Genomic DNA, 19240 nt, shown 5'->3' with positions numbered 1-19240 from the left:
ACATTTTTAAAAAGGGGATACGGCTTATTTTGTGTATTTATCACATAATATTGAATTTTATAGTAAAAAGCTGTTCCTGCAAAAATAATAATAATAAAAACAAAATAATACTGAAAAATAATGATAAAAAATACCAGAATTAAAATAAATAAATATTGACTGAAATGTGCTGGTTTTAAAAACAAAACAAAAATTAAACCTGTGCCTTGAAAATCGTTCAAATTCAGTGAAATTAACCATTTAACTAAGTTTGGTTGTGTTTGTTTACATATGCATAGGAGTCTTGACCGTTTAACTTTTGTGGTGTTGAATCTGAAAAAATCTGAAAACAACCTGTTTGATTGACTGATGCAAACAACTATTTAAACATCCAAGGACTCAGTTGCTTCCCTTAACCAGTTACATGTCCCTGGTGTTGTGTGTGTTTTGTCTTTCATTGCCATTTTTTTAAATAAATGTATTTTATTTTGTTATTTTGCTATTGTGGTTTAACAACTCTTAAGAGCAGCTCCTTTCTTAATGGTTCCCTTTCTGTAGGATTTTAGTTAAAACAATAAAAAGAAAGAAATTTTGAAGCAAATAGCTGTGGATTGGATCACTCCTGTGTACCTCTACATTAAACAATTTGGAGCAAGGTAAGGGTGTTCTGGTAACCACCTGGCATCTGTTGCCAGATGTGAACACAAAGGACTCAGTCAATGATGCAACTGGGTCTGCACTGCGTTTATTTAAACATAAGCATGGTGTGAGTGATGCAAGACTTCTGTTGGAGGTGGGAGACATAATTGTTATAGTGGCTGTCAAAACCACACTGATGCTAACAGCTATTTAGACATCCCGGGAGCAGTTGCCTCCTTCAGTCAATTATCATGCATTTCCCTGATTTTATGTGTGGGTGAAAATATTTGTGTGTTTTCGTCTGCCATTGCCATTTCTTGTTTTTCATCTCTCTCTGAAGCACTGGAGATTCATTAAGGACAGGACAAGACCAGTGATGACAGTTCCTTTCATGTCCCCAGGGGAAATACAATAAGCTTGCTGCGTCTCTCTCTCATCTTCCTGTAGCTCTGCCTCCTTGTACTGCCTATTAGTGTCAAGGTTCGATGTCTGCACTGTCAACTTCCAGTATTTATGTTCTTTATTGCTGTTTTTTTTACTCTCCTGTGGCATTTCTCTCAACTTTTGCTGCTAGTGAAAGCTTTACTCTTTTTTTTTTTTTTTTTAAATTTTTCTTGTATTTGCAGTGTTTTCTCATGGCCATGCTCCATATTCTGTCTCCTTTTAAACGAAGGCCCTTCTGCCCTCCACCGCCAGGTCACGGTTACTGTTCATGTGGACGGTGCATCTGTGAGGAGGGCTGGTTTGGGAAGCTTTGCCAGTTCCCCAGGTCTTGTGATATGAGCGATGCCCAGAGCAAGGAGCTTTGTGAGACTTCTGATGGTGTTATATGCAGTGGAAAAGGTGAGCAGTATTTCCTTTTGTTCGGTGGTGTTTGGGAAAAACATTTCTAAAAGTTAATATTTGAATTTCAACTGAGAAGAACATTTTCATGGCCCGTTTGATTAAAAAAAAAAAAAAGTTTGGTAAATACACACATGTCAAATAGTACAAAAACACAAAATGTACATTTATTTATGTTTTAAAGATTATAGGTCATAAGTATGAATATGATGTGGAATACTGGATTCAATATCAATGTAAACTAGCTGGAATAGCAATAATAGTATGCTAATATAATGAACATCCACTGAAAGCTGATCATATTCCACACATAAAAGAGCAATGCAACAAAAGTATAACCACATATTTTTTCTAAAAATCTTAGAAATTCAGAAACCTATTTCCCATTCCCATTGTTTTCAAATGCACATATCATTCAAACAGTTGAAATGCATAAATATGCAGTGTTGGGAAGGTTACTTTTAAAATGTATTTCACTACAGATTACAGAATACATGCCCCAAAATGTATTTTGTAACATATTCCGTTACGTTACTCAATGAGAGTAACGTATTCTGAATACTTTGGATTACTTAATATATTATCATGCTTTTTACAACTACATGAATGTCCTATTGCTGTGTGATTTATTACTATTACTAAAGGTTATTTGCCATACCAACTAGATTTTTAAATCTTAATATAAATGAGTAAGAGTAGGGTGGACATTAGGTAAGGCTGCACTTTTTGAAGCGATCTCATACAGAAAACTAGCTTTACTTTGTTGTCTGGGTCAACTTTGTATATATATATTTACATGCTTCCATCTCCCGTTTCTGGTCGGTGACATCTCTTGCTTTTCGACTCTTTTTTTCTCCTTCCCTCATGCTTACAGACAGACACATAACGGGTATAGCAGTCCATTCTCCCTGCAGCACGGACTACACTGCCCATGAGGCTACATTCTTTAGGGCTATGCCTGTAACACTCTGCCTATTGCCTTCATATTAAATCATTTTTGTGAATAATTTTTTTAAATATTTCTTCATGTCATTATGCGGGCCGCAAGTAGAGGTGACATGGGCTGCAAGATTGAGACACAGACATGAGAGCCTCTTAATGCATTTTTTGTTTGGGTTTCCACCGGCGTGGACACCAAAAATATAGAGTTCATAGCCTTATGTATAGTATACCTATGAAACTATACAGTCGTATAGTAGTATAATATATCTGAATTGTGCAGGGCTGATTCCTGGTTATTACACAGAAATCATCACATTTCTTAAAGCTTGTTTTTATTAGCTTGTTAACGTGGTATTAATTAGAAACTACCACACATTTTTCCAAGTAGTATGCTTCAGCAATAAACATAATATTAACACTATTGCCCCCCCCCCCCCCCCCCCAAATCATATATTTGAATGTAATATTACTGAGCCACAACCACTGTTGACACAGTACAAAGTATTGCTTGTGTATTATTTACATTTTACTTATCCTAATAATTTTTAACAATAATTTTCTTATTACCAAGCTATAATAGGAAGTTCAGCCAAAAACTGATACATTTGTATTCTGAGGATAAGTTGTGGTTTGATAGGAACAACTCAAGGCCTCAATTCACTATGGATGACCACATAGGATTTACATGAAAGGACAGTGAATACAGAGGCTCCTCACCTAAGCCAGGGTTAAGGTATTTTATAATGTTAAGTATGTTTCCTTTATCCCTTCTAGGAATAATAAAGAAGCTTATTAGCAGTCTGAAAAATTCATCTAAAAAGGCAGCTAAACTCAAGGAAAGCAAGGAATAGTTCAAGGAAATACTAAAAGGGAGAGATTGTCTCAATCTATTGGAGATAATCAGAGTATCAGACTTGATTGGCGATTCAGTGCAAGCAGTTATGTCCTGATCAGTGAAATTAGGCTAATTCAGATAATACTAGAAGATGATGTTACTTAGAAGATTTACATTTACACTGAAACATTTTTATCATGTAGTCTGTGGTTTAGATACTTAGACTTTTATTTGGCAAACTTTTATCGTGCAGCATTATAGTCAAATAATTCAATCTCAGGCAGCTGAGCGTATTTAATTAAGGTGGGTAATAGAAAATTAACAAAAATGTTCTTGTTCACATCATGTATTGTGATCAAAAGGAAGATTTTGATTTCACTGTTGTACTATTTTGCTTAATCTCTTGATATAGTTGTATTTAGAGTACTTAAATTATTGTCTGATATTTATAGACTAAATTTTGGAGGTATAGAAATTTTAATTGACAGTAAATAAACTGATCATTAGTTGCAGCAGGAGCAGCTGTCGACTTCTTTACACTGCGCATTGTCACTACATTGTATGTATCATTAGGTGGCAAATGACACCACGCAGCAGGATTTTTTTCTCTGTTGCATAGCAGTGAATCCACAGAAATAGACCTGCTGCTCTGAGTCCAGCCCTGCAAAGCCGAGGATGGTGTGAAAATGAAGACGAGCATGTTCATTCTCCATGCGCCGCTACACCGAGGCACAAGAGCTACCTTTCCTCGCCTCCTCCTGTTGTTTCACCATTTCACTTTCTCTCCTTCTTCTTACTTCATCTGCTCCCATCTTTCATAGTGGTTTTCCTGCAACCCACTGAATGTGGATACAAACTGGGGGGATTGAAACCATAGTTGCTGGACCTCTGGGTGTGAGCTTAGGAAAAATAAAGTGGACAACAGTAGATTTGTTTCTCTCTACCAGTCTTTAATACTTTATTATCCTGCTGCTGCCCTTAAGAGTGAGTGAGAGAGAGAATGATAGAGAGAAGAATAGACACTGATGGGCATGACAGGAAGTTTAAAGTGTGGGTGGATTGGTGTCCTGGTGGTGAAAGCATATTAGTGTCCATTTCCCCAGAATACATGTCATATTCACTCAGCCCAGTATTTTCTTCTGTGCAAAATAAGTAATTTACAGCAAATAACGAATATACACTGCCAAAATCCCAGCTGAAATGAAAAAAAATGATGTTAATATACAGTTAATATACAATGTGTATGCTCGTGTGTGTGTGTGTGGTCTGCATGTGTGTATTACAGGTTCCTGTCATTGTGGTAAGTGTATCTGCAATCCCCAAGACTGGTGGGTGTCCGGAGAGTACTGTGAGTGTGACGACCGAGAGTGTGATAAGCACGACGGGATCATCTGCACAGGTAATGAAATCAAAAAAAGAGAGACAATCAATCGAATATAGTCGATACAATCAGAATAAGTAAAAATGGTAAATACTAGAAGATAGTGGATAATATAAAAGTCAAAGTCACAGCTGAGCATTTCCACCTTTGGACTGAAGTGCCCCAGAGACTGCCAGATGTTTTATTTCCATGAGAATAGTCAAGCTGAAGGTTTATGTTTTTATTACATTAGTATTTCTAACACTGAAAAGGGAGATCAGCACGCTACATTGTTGGGGTTACTGTATAATTTGCTCTTCTTCAAAACCAATTTATGTTTTAAATGTGTGTGGCTGAATTAATTTAAATGTGCAACTTGCCTCTATCTAATGGAGAGTAGTTTTATGATGTTTGAATAGAGTGGAAGGTGGGCAGGTGTGCTCAAGATGCAGAGATGCTGGGAGAAGCAGGGGCTAATTTACATTTTCAAAGCTTGGCCCTTACTAAGGACGAAAAAGGTTTCGAGTTAAATCAAAGCCATTTTAATGGCCTTGCTTCTAAACATTTGTTTTTGAAAATGGTAACTGGCCTGCATTTGTATAGCGCTTTTCTAGTCCATAGGACCCCAAAGCGCTTTACACTACATTCAGTCATTCACCCATTCACACACACATTCACACACTGGCGATGGCAAGCTACATTGTAGCCACAGCTGCCCTGGGGCGCACTGACAGAGGCGAGGCTGCCGGACACAGGCGCCACCGGGCCCTCTGACCACCACCAGTGACCACCCCTAAAACACCCCTAAAAGGTGTTTTAGGGGTTTTCTAAAAGAAAATACTGGAGCAGAATTTTATTGAAGAGCGACACCTTAGCAGAAAGAGGGAGCCGCGTGTTAAAATCAAATTACTTTCATGAGTAACAATCCCAGTGAACCAGAGATGGGGTGTGGGCTTGTTTGGCAGCTGTTTTTATAGAAACAGTAAAACTGATCACAAAACAACTATCATAGCAGTTAAAACTGTTAGCTTATATTAAATCTAAACACTTAATAGCTAGTTAAGCAGTGATTAGCTGTTAAATGCACTACATGTAACGGATGAATAGTTAAAACAGCTAATCATAACTGACAAAACCATGACTAACATAACTAAATTATGTCGGAAGTTTGTAAGATTTGCGTAACTGAAATCCATAATGAGCGCTTTTAAACATTTTGTACACTGTTTATTGTTGTTGTTTTTGTATTACTCATTTTGTATTAATGTTAATGGCTGTGGTTGTGTGCCTGACAACCATAAACAACTGCATACCTATATGCCATATGGCTGTTTATCCACAGGAGCTTTATTCTCATCACTGACTGTGGAAAGTTTACTACACATCTAATTATTTTTGCCCTGGGGGCCTGTCAGAATCTGAATAGCTTCACAAGTGCTTCTCATCATGACTTTAAGAGTCCAAATGTCAGCCTTAATGTCATTCAAATGAGCATCAGTGTTTCCAAATGCAGATCGGCATTGCTTAAACACAGGGAGCAAACTAAGAAAATGCATTAGAGCATCTGGCAAATGTGCCTGACTACCATTACTGACTGCAGTATAAATGTGAAAGTAACCATATCCTTGGAAGTTATTTTATTGGAATAGTGTTTTACATGGAAAGGCAATTCCAGAAAGGGATTTAATATTTGGATAAAAGAGTTGCTGTGGCTGTGGGGTTTTTTTTTTCAGACAGCAGTGATTGAGTCATTTCTTGCCATTTTGTAAAGATTAAAAATGTTTGACAAAAGTTAGCCAATAAATTACTTTGCATCCAGAGATTTCATGGATCTTTCAGTGCTGTGGATTCTCATTACACATACAACTGATGAGTGATGTGGAAAATTTAGCATATTAGCAATGCTTGCTGGCTAATTTCATGCACTGCATATGATAATTTCAGCAATCGTATTAGAAGAGAGACAAAAATGTCTGTCGGGTCGCCTGCTACACAGGTAAATATGTGAAACAAAAAAACCAAAATAAATGACAACATTTTCTCACCATGTACAATTTTTTCAATTTGTGTTTTGTCAGTGGGATGAAAATAAAATGAAGAAGAGGTTTGAGTTTACGGTATTCATGAGAGCTGTTTAATCATGTGAAATGTTTGTGAGTCGGGAAAAAATTGGTTTAAGTAAATTCCGAATAAACGAAGAACTGTGGATGTTTTTGTTGAGGAGAGCATGAACCAATAATAAATCTTAATCTGGCACTTATATGTATACATAGAGAGATGTTGTTCAATATTCTAAAACTCCTATAAAACATCCAGATCAATAGTAAATCATGGAAATTTCACCTGTGCAGCAATAAATCCTTCAGGAGACAGATACAAAGTACAAAATATAGATGTGTTTATTTTAGCTACATCTTGAAATTCAGGAAGAGGTGAGCAGATGTGATCATCCACGTCTGAAGTTCAGAAAGTTTTTTTTTCTTTTTATACTGACTTTTTTTGTGCTTACTCTTCTTTCACATATTGGAACAGCGAGATCCTTGACTATCTTCAAATTAGATGAAAAGGAGCCTGAAAGTCTGGCTGCTTCTTGAGGCTTCCAGACACTTAAATAGACGTCGCCTATGCAGAGACCTCGAGGTCAAAGCAGAGGTTTCACTGACCATGACTTTCAGACCTACCATCATAGTAAAACCTCACAGGACTGTAAGACCAACTCTAAAAAAATAACCATTTACAGATTGTACTAAGAAAATACTCTGTAAATACTGTACAGTAAATATTCGCCCAAAATGTTATAAATCTATAAATGGAAGTGGTCAGCCAACAAATGCAGTATTTAATCCTTTTAACTATTCCCCCCCCCCCAATTTTCAGCTCTCTTATAGGAAAATATTTAACTTTTAATTTTTTTATGATTGTTTTTTAAATGTTTATTTCTTTGGGAACAAATGAGTTTAGGACTGAAGCCCATGGACAAGGCAGTAAAGCAAAAAAAAAAAACTGAGAAATTACAGTTCTAGTCTAGGAGCATGAAATAACTCTGGTCTTGTCTTTGTAATTGCTTCTTTCCTTGTATCGCTTTCCTGCTTCTTTTCTCAACTACTTCCTTGTTGGCTTACACTCCTCCCTCCTCTCCCACAGAGATATTTGGTGGTAGATGTATCTTTTCAACCGTGTGACAGGAGACCAGCAGGAGCCCTCTTCCTAACCCCAGCACCTCTGACTGACAGCTCCGGAAGCTTATGGGGAGGTGTGGGGTATATACTGTAGCGATATAATTCCTACAGTAGCATGTTATGCCACTTTGGCCCTCTTTAGAGATAAAGAAGAAAAAACTATATGTCTTGACTATTTATCAGTCCTAAAACAACCAGTGTGAATGGGTTGGTGACTTAACTTCTCTGTTAGTCAGACTTCTGGTAATATTATGATCCTATTTCGTTTTCATTTTCTTTGTGTTCCTACTACAGGATCTGGTCAGATATATAGAGATGTTTGAGCTTTGTCCAAATGTTGTAAAAACAAAACACGAATAAATTAATATCGAAAAGTAATTAAACTCCATGTTTCTCCTGCTGTTAAGGCAGAAGCAGTGGAAAACCACAGACTGTCCCGAGCAATGTCATTGGTCTCCATCCCCTATCAGAGAGCTGCACCCAGGGAAGCAAGGAGTGTGAAAAGAGGAACCTTGTTAAAGGTCAGGCATGATGGCACAGCTCTTTTAATTCACAGCTTTTCTTCTCACATCTCACAGGGAATGGGTTGTGCAACTGTGGCAACTGCGAGTGCTGGGACGGCTGGAACGGGAATGCTTGTGAAATCTGGGTGGGAGAAGAATACTGAGGCCAACAGAGAACAGGACACTGGGTTCAGAGAATTGAGACCTGGCTGCCCAGTGTGACCAGGAGCACCACGAGTCACGACCAAGCTGGTGAAACGCCAAGTTATCGAAACCACGGGGAGGAGAAAGGAAGACTAAACATGGACGTAGCTCTGCATTTCACAAACAGCATTCATTGTTTTATTGTACTGGTTACAAACTATCCTTTTAAAACTGGGTTTTGTAGATGAAAAGAAACAGCCATAGCTCTGTGCTTAAATCATATTACAATGTAAACATTTATGTTTTCAAAGCAGCTTTTTTTTTTGGATATTGTAGGAATGCTTACATATTTCAAATGGCTATATATAATAGGATGCAAGTACATGACAGTTTCAAATGCTGGAGAGAGGATAAAATGTATCATTAAGATGACTTTGTAGTAATATGTTTGATACTGTGGTCTGTTTTTACTGGTAAATGGTCTGCCCTTCCCACACTGGACTGAAAGTTTACTCGAAAGCTCGAGGCATAGGTTACGCTGAGGTTTTTTATTTCTTTTTCATAATAAAACATTAAATGTGCCGCATGACACAACATTTTGCATGGAAAACAATGCAAAGACCTTAATCATACATGGTTACAAATTTGTTATAACATGACATAACTCCAATGGGCATACTTGCAATGGTATATATAGAGAGAGATATATTCGAAAATAAATCATTTTATTAGTGCCTACTCTCCTCCGTCAAACAAACAGTCTGCCCTGAAACCTTTACTGTCTTAGTAGTGGTTAAATTCTAAGTGGAAGAAACAAAGAGAAGGGAATAAATAGTTCAGTTGTGGCATGCTGGATGTCCATGTCACTTCAAATGGCGGTATCAGGGGATGAGAGCTGCACTGACACAAGAGCTCAGTCACCACTTGAAAAAAGGACCGATAAGAAGTCACAAAGGAAATTTAATGTAAATTCTACTTTGGCCTTTTTCATGCTTAAACTAGCCAATCCCCTCTGTTTTCTTTGTCCCCGAAAAATGACAGGTGCAATAATATACTGCACACTATATTGCATTAAGTATGTTACTGACTTTACAGTATACCTTTATATAAATATTTTTTATTCAATATGTTGTATAATGTGTATACAACAAACACAAACTGTATAGTGTAGACAAACTCGTTGCATATATGTAAAATTAGCGGTACATACCAACAGTTCTTGATTGACATAGCCTACTACATGCAGTTCATCAATGCCATCCTCTCCCCATGCAACAGATGCAGATGGGACAACATACAAAATAAGAGGTTCGAAAACAGAAGCTAGGATATTCTCGTAACACATTTGAACAAATGGGGGTAACAAAGCAAAAACGCGATTGGGATCTGGAGACGAAATCGACACACAACCCGTATACGAGAGAGATGAGGACGAACAAAACAAATGGCGGCTACAGCAATCCAAACAGATGTACTTGTACACACTGGTCATTTACAAAAATAAAGCCAGCCTTGAAGGAGCCAGTTAACTGGGCTGCAGGGCTGGGGCAGTCACCAGCCCAGCATGTAGAGTTTTGTAAGAGCGGAGGATGACAGTGGTTTCCAGCTCCTGTGTGTGTGTATATGACACCATTTTTAGGATTAACAGCTTTGTACAGACAAATATTGATATCTATGTGATGTGCTTTGATGTGTTGTAATAAGAAATGGCCATGTATAATCCCAATAAACTCAGAAAAAGGATATTTACCAAATCAAGTTCTTAATATAGTTGCACTTTTAGCAGCATACGGCAGCAACGATCTACTTAATGTTCTAAATCTTACTTAACTAAACTATTAGGAAAAGAAAAACCAGTAAAGCAAGACGGACATAAATACACTGATCACACAGAGCTTTGATAAACTGCTAACAGTCATGATGAAAATGCAAAACAAAGTGCGGTGAGTGTGCCGCAGCCGTGATACATGCCTGTTCAACTCCTACACTGAACTTCAGTGCTCATCCATTTGCACATAGTGAAGAACAATGCCCATACCTTACTCCTTGTAGAAAATACATGCATGTGATTATTCAAGGTATATGTACTTTTCCAAAGTGACATCAGTCAAGACCTTTGTGGATCTGAGCAGAGTTGATTATTCTGGACAGAACAAATGCTATCACAGTGAAAGCTTCCGTGAATTGAATCAGAAAGAGAATCGAGATTTGTTTTCTTTCTTTCTGTTTTTTTTTTTTTTTTTTTTAAGAATCAGTTCTTCTTGGGATGAAAAAAAGACTTTGGTCATTTCAGAATGGATACATCTGAGTGTGTTTTTTTCAGTGAATAATGCTACGTGTCGTCTACATGGATGTATAGGGTGGGTGAGGCACCTTTGGCCCAGTGGGGACTGGGAACTTGTTTTTGCATGCCGGGAATCAAGGTCCAAACAGGCACGTGATAGGCCAAGATGATCAGAACTGGACTCTGCATGCTGAGCTAGAAGACAAATTCTCTCATTATAATAATAATATCTAGTCTTTTAAAAAGTTATGATTTTTAATAGTCATTTTCCCTAAGTTTTATACAGTGAAAATGTTATAATATAAGCCATCTCTTGTATATCTGCTGCAAGAAGAGAGAACACAATATTAACCTTGTCCATGCTTTAGCTTGCTGAACCAAATAGGGATGCAGCCAGTGTAAATGTCACCTACTGGTTTTCAGCCATGTTGTTTTCTGGCTTTATGTAGACACTGCTGTAAGGTGGCTGCCAGTGCTAGAGTTATAGACCATCTGGGTCAAAGCCACAAGCCTTGCCTCATAGTCCAAAGAAGTCGGTGAGTGAGGGACAGAGGCCTACAAGGCCTAGAGATATTCCTAGAGCCCACGCTCTGAAATAAGATTAAAGAAAAATAGACTTCAGATTTTCTATTTACCAGAGAAGGCGGACAGAACCGCTGGTGGGACCTAGATAGTGATATGTATACACCATTCCTTACAGCGCTCTCCCACCCACACACACATCTGTTTATAAATGTGTATGTGTGTTTGTATGTGTGTAGGGAGCTCCTCGCATTGATTGCAGTGGCGGTAATTAGCACTTCATCAGCTATGATTGCAGGAGCTATCTGCCAGCCTCCAGCGTGTTTTATTGGCTGTTTTAAAAAAAAAAAAATCTCAGATTTTCAACACAAACTTTGTGTGTCTGTCTATTAGAGTGTGTGCATATTGTAGGCAAGAAGAAAATTTGGACTCTTTTCCCCATGTCTTTGCTTTTTATGCCACATTTGTGTTCATGTGTTTCTTAGAAAATCACGCAACCCCCTTGCAAAATGTTTTCTAGGTTACTTGACAAAGAGAAAAGTGTGACTAAAGATAGAAATAAAGGGAGAGGGGGACGCACTTGTAAAAAATAGAGGACAACAGTCCAAATAGTTACTCTATCTATACAGTCTCTATCCCAGAACATAGCTGGTGAACTGTGGTATAGAAAATAGATCTGAAGGTACACAGACTCTGCTGCAACAGGGCATCATAGACAAGGGGGAGGTTTTTAGGGGGAATCATCATCAAGCAAAGTACCAGAAGCGTCATTGTGAAACGCACGTCCCTCCTGGGCTGAATGAAGTCGGCCACCTCAGGAATCCATCTGCCTGTGCTGAGGCAGCTGGAGAATTTGAGAGAATGAGGTGGAGAAAAAGGAGGAGCGAGAGAAGAAAGAAAGGGAGGTTCGCCTGGATCTGCAGAAGGGTCTGGAGTCTAGTTGGATAAAGCCCTGTCTCCGTCGCATTCCTCCCCTCCAACACATGCACATACACTAGGCACTGGCGTGGCTATGTGGTGGGTTTGTCGGGCTTGCTGACGGGTTTCCCTCCGTTCATCACTGCCGGCTCACTTGTGCTTTTACTGGGAGGTACTGCTGCCTTGGGCACTGTCTCTCCAACATCATGCAAAGATGGCTCTCTGTACATGGCAACTGTCAGGGGTGAAAAATTAAGGAGAGAAAACAGAGAGAGTTTACACATTGAAAATTACTAAAGCAGCGTCTATCCCCTATTCTTGTTCTTCAGTCCTAACGTGTGGTAGAAACACAAAAAATCCTCAAATTCTCACACATTGAAGACAATAGGCAATTTACTGAAGGAAAATAAATTTGTGTTTTGATTAACAGAGCTTTGCACTGACTCACTTTTTTTTTTTTCATCTATCTGGGCTGATGGAGACACAAGACACAATCTAAACACAAAGACTTTTTGACAAAGCTGCAAAGGAGTCTCATTATCCCCCACTTTACAGCCACTACACTACAGCTGTAACGGTGCCTTGACAGGACACTTCAACTTGATTCTCTGCTTAAATAATTCGAAGCAATCAGGCTGGTGGCTGACAAGATTGATGGTGGCATCTGCTGGACTATCAACATTTCATGCTGCACTTACAGAACAGCCCTGCCTCCTATGCTCTATGCTTATAGGAGCAAAAGAATGAATCAGCACACAAATACAAAAGCATATCAAACATATACTATATTCTTTACAGTTACATAGTTATACAATTAGTATTATGGAATCTTGTCATGTAGTATGATGCAGCAGTTGTCAAGCACATTATGTCAGTTTTAGATGCATAATCGTCTTTTCTGTATGTCTGCTACATACCTTCTAATGGCTTGGGCAGGAAGTGAGCAGCTGGTTTTGTTTTTTTCACTCGGTTCCCTTTCATGGCTTGGCCTTCTTTATTGAGCCCTAAGAACCAAGCTCTTCCCGATTCCTGTTGTCTGTACAACATGGACGAGTAGATCACATAGTAGTTCTCGAACACCGACTCTTTGAACTTGCATTCTGCTGTAAAGAGTTCCTGCAGAGAGACAAAAGTGGAGGAGACAGATTTTAAACAATGCTTAGGGAAAAAAAATGAAAATGATACTTCACGAGGCTATAATCTGCACCGGGAGACATTAAAGCAGGCTTAAATCAATGATTCATGGTTCATATTGTGTAAGAATAAAAAAGATGTCATAATTTATATTTAATGTTGAATGCGGGTCACCGGGACAAGTGTCATTTTTATTTCAAACTCACATTGTGCAGAATAATGTGAAACCACCCAACTAGTTAACATGAACTTCACACTTCTGCCTGTCTTGAAAAGGATGAGCACTGCAGAGCCTCAGTCGGTGTAAGCATGCCTGATTCAGGCTGAGCCTGACGATGCAACTCTCATTCTCTCCTTGGCCTTAACCTTGACATCTGATGTTAGAGCACTCGTTCAGTCAATTAGCTCATGTTCCTGGCAGAAAGTATAGATTGTTAGACTGTGACCCGAGGACCACCACGCCTCACCCCAGATGCCAAGCCAGACTTGCTTCGCTAGTTTCTCAATGTTTTTAATTGGCAAAATCCAAAGGGGCTCATTTTCCCCCACATATTCTATCTGCTTTAAGCAATTTGTCTATGACTGTATTCTGGACTTTGTTCAGATAATGATAGAGCTAATCAAGTGATTCTTTCATCCTTTACACCTCAATCTGGCTATGACAAATGAAGACAGAGGCACCACATCTCTTTCTGCTGTTACCTATTCATCTCCAGCCAGAAGGGTAATAAAAACGTTTTTTACACTGTCTGCCCCAGCAAGCTAAAAATAAAGGCATTCATTGGGGTATATTAATCAAAGCGTACAAAGGAGACATCCACCACATCTGTTGTGAGCTGTTCACACTGAATTGGTTCATAAAACCACAGGAAGTGTCATACTGCTGTGGTTCTCAATGTCTGGGGTCAGTGACAATATTCCTTAGAGATCACTATAAGGAGTACCTTCTCAGCTAGAAATATGTAAAGTCTTCAATATAATGGTTGTGTTATATGCAATATCATCACCTAACCACTGCGAACTAATTTCTATGCTAATCAATGTAAAACTAAACACACAAACATCTTTATGAAAGCGAGTCTTTGATGACTGTTTATCTATTTTTCTGCACCCCTTTGATTCTATGCTAATCTTCAGTAGATAAAACAGTGATTATGTTCACAGTTGTTCAATGTGTCAGCATGCTAATAATAATTATCCTGTTGCAGGCATTTCTTCATAAACCAGTGTAAAATATTGATCTGACAATGGTGCTTCATGAAAGGTTAGGGGATCTTTGGGGACTGTTCTCCGACACACACACACACACACACACACACACACACACACACACACACACACACACACACACACACACACACACAAAAGGAAGGAGGAAAGAAAAGAAAGGTCATTTCTGCACATTCTGTGCAGTACTATGCAAAAGTCTTGATTCACGCTTCATCAGGGAAATAGCTGCAGCAATTTATTAAAACATCTGCAGCCATACACGGAAATACAATATATTAGGCGAAAGCAGAGTTTGTACAATTCTAAAATGCTGGAAAGTCAATACTTGTTGTGGCCCCATTTATTTTTCTGCACAGCCTGAACTCTCTTGAACTCTCTTAGTCAAGCTCTGGAGTAGTTTTCAGGAATAGTTCTCCAGGCTTCTTAAAAGACATTCAAAAGTCCTCTTTGCATGTTTTTTGTCTTTTGTTCTGTTCTCTGTCAAGGTGATCCCGCACGTTGTGGTCTGGGCTCTGGGGAGGCCAATCCATGACTGACAGTGTTCTGTTGTGTGTTTTTCCTATCCAGACATGCTTTTACTGCACTGGGATCATTGTCGTACTGAAAAATTAAGCCATTGCCAATCAGGCATTTCCCCGATGGTATTGCGTATGATCACAATATGACTAAAACCAGGATAGAGCCTTCACTGTGTTTTGCATGCATTGTTGTACCGCTCTCCTGACCTACTCTATACATACTGTACTGACAATGACTTGAATCAGAAATTTAGGTTTGGATATATCACTCCATAACACTTGTTGCCACTGATTTTCAGTTTAGTTCTTGTGTGTAAAAGTGAATACTCCCTGACTACTTGCAAGTGGTTGCTGGATGCTGCTTGCAGTCATTGTGAAATTGATTGCTGAAGCCTCAGTCACACAAGGCTACAGTGGTCGCTGGGGGAAAAATGTGTATTGCCCAACTAGTTGGTGCGTAGTCTGCTGAGGCTGACTGTCACTAGGTACAGTGCTGTACATGAATTCTCCTTGAGATTGATTTGGCTGCTAGATTGTCACAGGGGTTGGCAACTCCAGGCCTCGAGGGCCGGTGTCCCGCAGGTTTTAGATATCACCCTGGGTCAACACACCTGAATCACATGATTCGTTTGTTACCAAGCCTCTGGAGAACTTCAGGACATGTTGAGGAGGTAATTTAACCATTTGAATCAGCTGTGTTGGATCAAGGACACATCTAAAACCTGCAGGACATCGGCCCTCAAGGCCTGGAGTTGCCCACCCCTGCTCTAACCCATAGTTTGAATGAAAGAAACAGACTTATCTGCAAAGGTTTGTCTACTGCTCGCCAAGTGGCCACAGAACTGTGAGGAGTGTGATGCAAACAAGAAACAGACACCATTCATCTTCTAAGTACTGTATAAGATGAGCACTTTGAAAAATGTGGTTTCAGGAATAAGGCACAACTTGGTGCCGCACCCTCTTTGCGACTACTTTCACCGAGTGACATCGAGCAGTTAACCAACCGGCTGAGTAATGGATATGCTTCCCTTATGACCAAAGGTTTTCAGGGAATTGTTAACTGGTTTCCAGCCCTGTGTGACTGAAGCCTTACAATTAGATGTTGAAGTATTTCACACAGTATGACCAAATGTATCTAGTGGTGCAAGATAAAATGCAGGTGAAACCCAAGTCACTTGAGTTCATTCTTTGAGATGTATCACACTTTCTACCGAATTTTCACGGAAATCCTTCGCAATATTCTTCCGAACAGTTTTCACTATTAACAGACACGGCAGTCAGCCGGAAGAATATTGAGCAGGATTTATCTCATGGGGTTTCTTCACAGCAACATTTCATGGTAATACATCAAAATGTTGCTGAAATATTTCAGCCTGAATAAAGCAGTGGCCTAATAAATCTTGCCATCTCTGGAGAGAAAAAAACGTTATCCTCTCTTGAATATCAGATTTTTCATAGTTGGGGATGATGGGGCTCTCTCTGTAACAGCAGAGGTCATTATTTATGGGCTAAATGCTTAGTTTGGAACACAGGACACACAATGCCATGATTATCATGTAATTAGCGCTTTGCTGAATTACCCCTGTCAGAGCTTATCCTCCAGACACTATTCAGCTGAAAGGAGAGCTGAGCAGGAAGGAGCAGAAAGACACTCGGGATTACAATAATGATCCTAAGAAGCATCCGGCTGCATTTTGAGTGTCCTTTCTATCCTTGCTCGAGGACTCGTGGGCATTTCTGAGTGGAAGGCACAAACGCATGATGCATAACACCAGCGTCAGCTGACATGTCAGATAAACAAAACTCCTGTGAACGTCCACAGTTGGTTGCAGATATAAAGTATTGAAATCGTTATTGCAGGTCTTCAGAGGTACAGAGAGGTCAGGGTGGTATGGTTAGATATTTGTCAGAAAAATTCAGCTCCCTGACTTTGGTCTGTCTCGACAGTGATTACATTACACAAGAGACTTAACTTCAGTCTATTCTAGTGGTGAATGTAGGGATTAGGATCAGAACTATTAATGCTGCTTTTATAGCAGACCGCAGAGGCTGAGCAGGACAATCCACTGATAGGCAGACAAACCGCAGGCTGAAGCAATAAAAACGGAGCCTTACATGACAAAACCCTGAGCACGAGCCCGAGCGCGTTCAAATCAAACAAGCATTCTCTCCGGATGATGATGCGCAAGCTCAACCCCATCATTATTTGTCGTGTGTCAGCGGCAAGCAGTAGTTTGTCATATGGCTGCTTATTATGTCCAAGTTGTCAGTAAGGGGGGATGAGTCCACACTGCCAGGGAGGTGAAAGAATGTGGTTTTATTGGCTGTACACAAGAGTTTGCAGCAAATTGTGGAAAAATGCTGTCTTAAGGGGCGGCTGTCATTTTTCTTCTGGATAAAACACCAAAAAAAGAACAAATTCATTCGTTAAACTAACCACTGTTCTTTAAGAGTGGTTTAAATGATTTTTCATGCTATAGAAAACTGTTGCTGAGCCGATTAGAAGCAAAACGTTTTTACCTTCATGGTTCCTTGACTTGATTCAACAAGGTAATTAATTCTGCTTTTTCCTCGTCAGGTGAGCTGCACCCCAGGTAATTAGGCACATCATTTTGATGCCGGTCCAGCACTGATTACTTATATAACACCTACAAAACAGCCTGGAGTCAAAGCAATCTATAAGCTGGAGCCAAGTCCGTAATTGTGGTTAATCAAATGCCTTCACATAGATGCACGTCTCTGTTTATGCAGGCTGAGCAAGTGGAGGTGGTTTGTTTGTGGAATGAGACGTCTGGTCAGCATAATCAGTTTGATTGGAGTTTGGAGCAGAGGAGGCAGCTATAGCAGACAAAATGTTGATTGCATTTGAAGTGTGTATTTCAGTCATATCATTTGTCATATTCGTTGTCTTAACCCAAAACATCCCTCTTTTTTTCATTTGTTCTAATTTCATCACTTCAAGAAAATGTATGTGAGTACCCAAGCAGAGATTAGGCACAGCTAGAAACTACCGTACACCCATATCATGCCTTTTTTCTACAAGTAGCTCCTCGACTCTACTCAAATCGACTCAGAACTGAGTGGTTGGTTCGGTCATTTTTCATTACAACTGAGTACCACATCAATGTGTGTGGCGTCGCTGTAGGAGCATGGCCAAAAGTCCTGTGATGTCATTTGTATGCGACACAAACACAGCACAACAACTGAAGATATCAAGGCGATGGTATACCTGCTGCTCAGTCTATCGCTTTTTGTCTGAGTCAGTTTTTGTGCAGCTGTTTCCCTCGTTGCCAGGTTTCAAAAATGGCGGTTTGACTTATGTGAAGAAGTCGCTCTCATTAATCAGCAAGTGATGCCAATTAGTGGTGTGCAGTCTGCTGATGTCATATTTTTGGATCGACTCAGCTCGCCCCGGCTGAGCAGGTACTAAAAAGTATCTGGTACCAGGAACTAGCACCTAATGGAAAACCCTAAAAACCAAGTTGAGTTGTGCCGAGTTGATATTAGTGTACTAGTCATATTGTGCGTATTAACTTTATCGTGTCAAAATAGAAATTAAACCTCTCCAAATAGTTGACCCAAAACTGATCAACGATTTAGCCTGCTCACACTTTACAACAGGGCAAATGGAGATTAAAAAACAAAACTGAAGGGAGTCACCCAGATTTGTAGTATTCTGCAGACATTTAGCCTCTTTTAGCTGTTTGGCTTCACTCTCACCCCATTCAAATAACTGCTGTTGTTCCACGACACTTGGCTAAACAGTTACAGCATCAGTTTCTGAACAACTCAGTCAGGTATTGGTGTCTTTTTTGTTTTGCTGCCTGAAAGGGACAAAATCTTACTTTGCTGCATTAATTAGATGAAAAGTAAACCGCTAGAGCTGAATTTAATGAGATCTTTGCTTGTCTCACAGACAATTTTCTTTGAATGGCATGTCGCAAATAATATTTTTTATGTACATGGAAGAGTCTTAAGAGTGCTTTAGCTAAGCCACCATTCCAGTGGGACTTTATTAAGGTAAAACAAACACCTGGCTTTTCTAAAACCCAATTGTGCTTTTCTTGAAGAAATGTTGCTGCGGGATTGATTTTGTTGTTTTGTGTTCACCACAGGCAAAATAGTACATTTAGAAGGACAAGCCAGATTCACTGAAAGATTCATGGGTTACGTTCATGTAAAAACAAAAACAAAAAATCTTTTTTTTCCT

General features: G+C 39.3%; 2 protein-coding genes across 6 annotated transcripts in view; one reads left to right on the top strand and one right to left on the bottom strand.

The window, feature by feature from the left end:
- The window catches only part of itgbl1 (integrin, beta-like 1), a 54586-nt gene extending 45693 nt beyond the window's left edge, over window positions 1-8893 (top strand). For 2 of the 3 annotated variants that reach the window (XM_085250695.1, XM_085250697.1), the window contains 3 exons: window positions 1315-1461; window positions 4524-4637; window positions 8356-8893. In XM_085250695.1, coding sequence (XP_085106821.1) covers window positions 1315-1461; window positions 4524-4637; window positions 8356-8444 — 350 coding nt within the window. In that variant the 3' untranslated portion in view covers window positions 8445-8893. Of the gene's footprint in view, window positions 1-1291; window positions 1462-4523; window positions 4638-8355 lie in introns of those variants that run through there. The other variant, XR_014889084.1, reaches the window with a different exon arrangement.
- A 64-nt stretch (window positions 8894-8957) lies between these two features.
- Window positions 8958-19240, bottom strand: part of fgf14 (fibroblast growth factor 14) — a 119195-nt gene continuing 108912 nt past the window's right edge. For all 3 annotated transcript variants that reach the window (XM_085250698.1, XM_085250700.1, XM_085250699.1), the window contains exons 4-5: window positions 13066-13264; window positions 8958-12383 (exon numbers count right to left, since the gene is read on the bottom strand). In XM_085250698.1, coding sequence (XP_085106824.1) covers window positions 12241-12383; window positions 13066-13264 — 342 coding nt within the window. In that variant the 3' untranslated portion in view covers window positions 8958-12240. The remainder of the gene's footprint in view (window positions 12384-13065; window positions 13265-19240) is intronic.

This window comes from Mchenga conophoros, linkage group LG16, assembly GCF_057382185.1.
Source record: "Mchenga conophoros isolate Kocher_MC1m ecotype Shallow Benthic linkage group LG16, M_conophoros_male_GT1.1, whole genome shotgun sequence".
In the NCBI taxonomy this organism is placed as follows: domain Eukaryota; kingdom Metazoa; phylum Chordata; class Actinopteri; order Cichliformes; family Cichlidae; genus Mchenga; species Mchenga conophoros.
The sequence above is the reverse complement of the archived record's forward strand: the minus strand, read 5'-3'. Positions and strand labels throughout refer to the sequence as shown.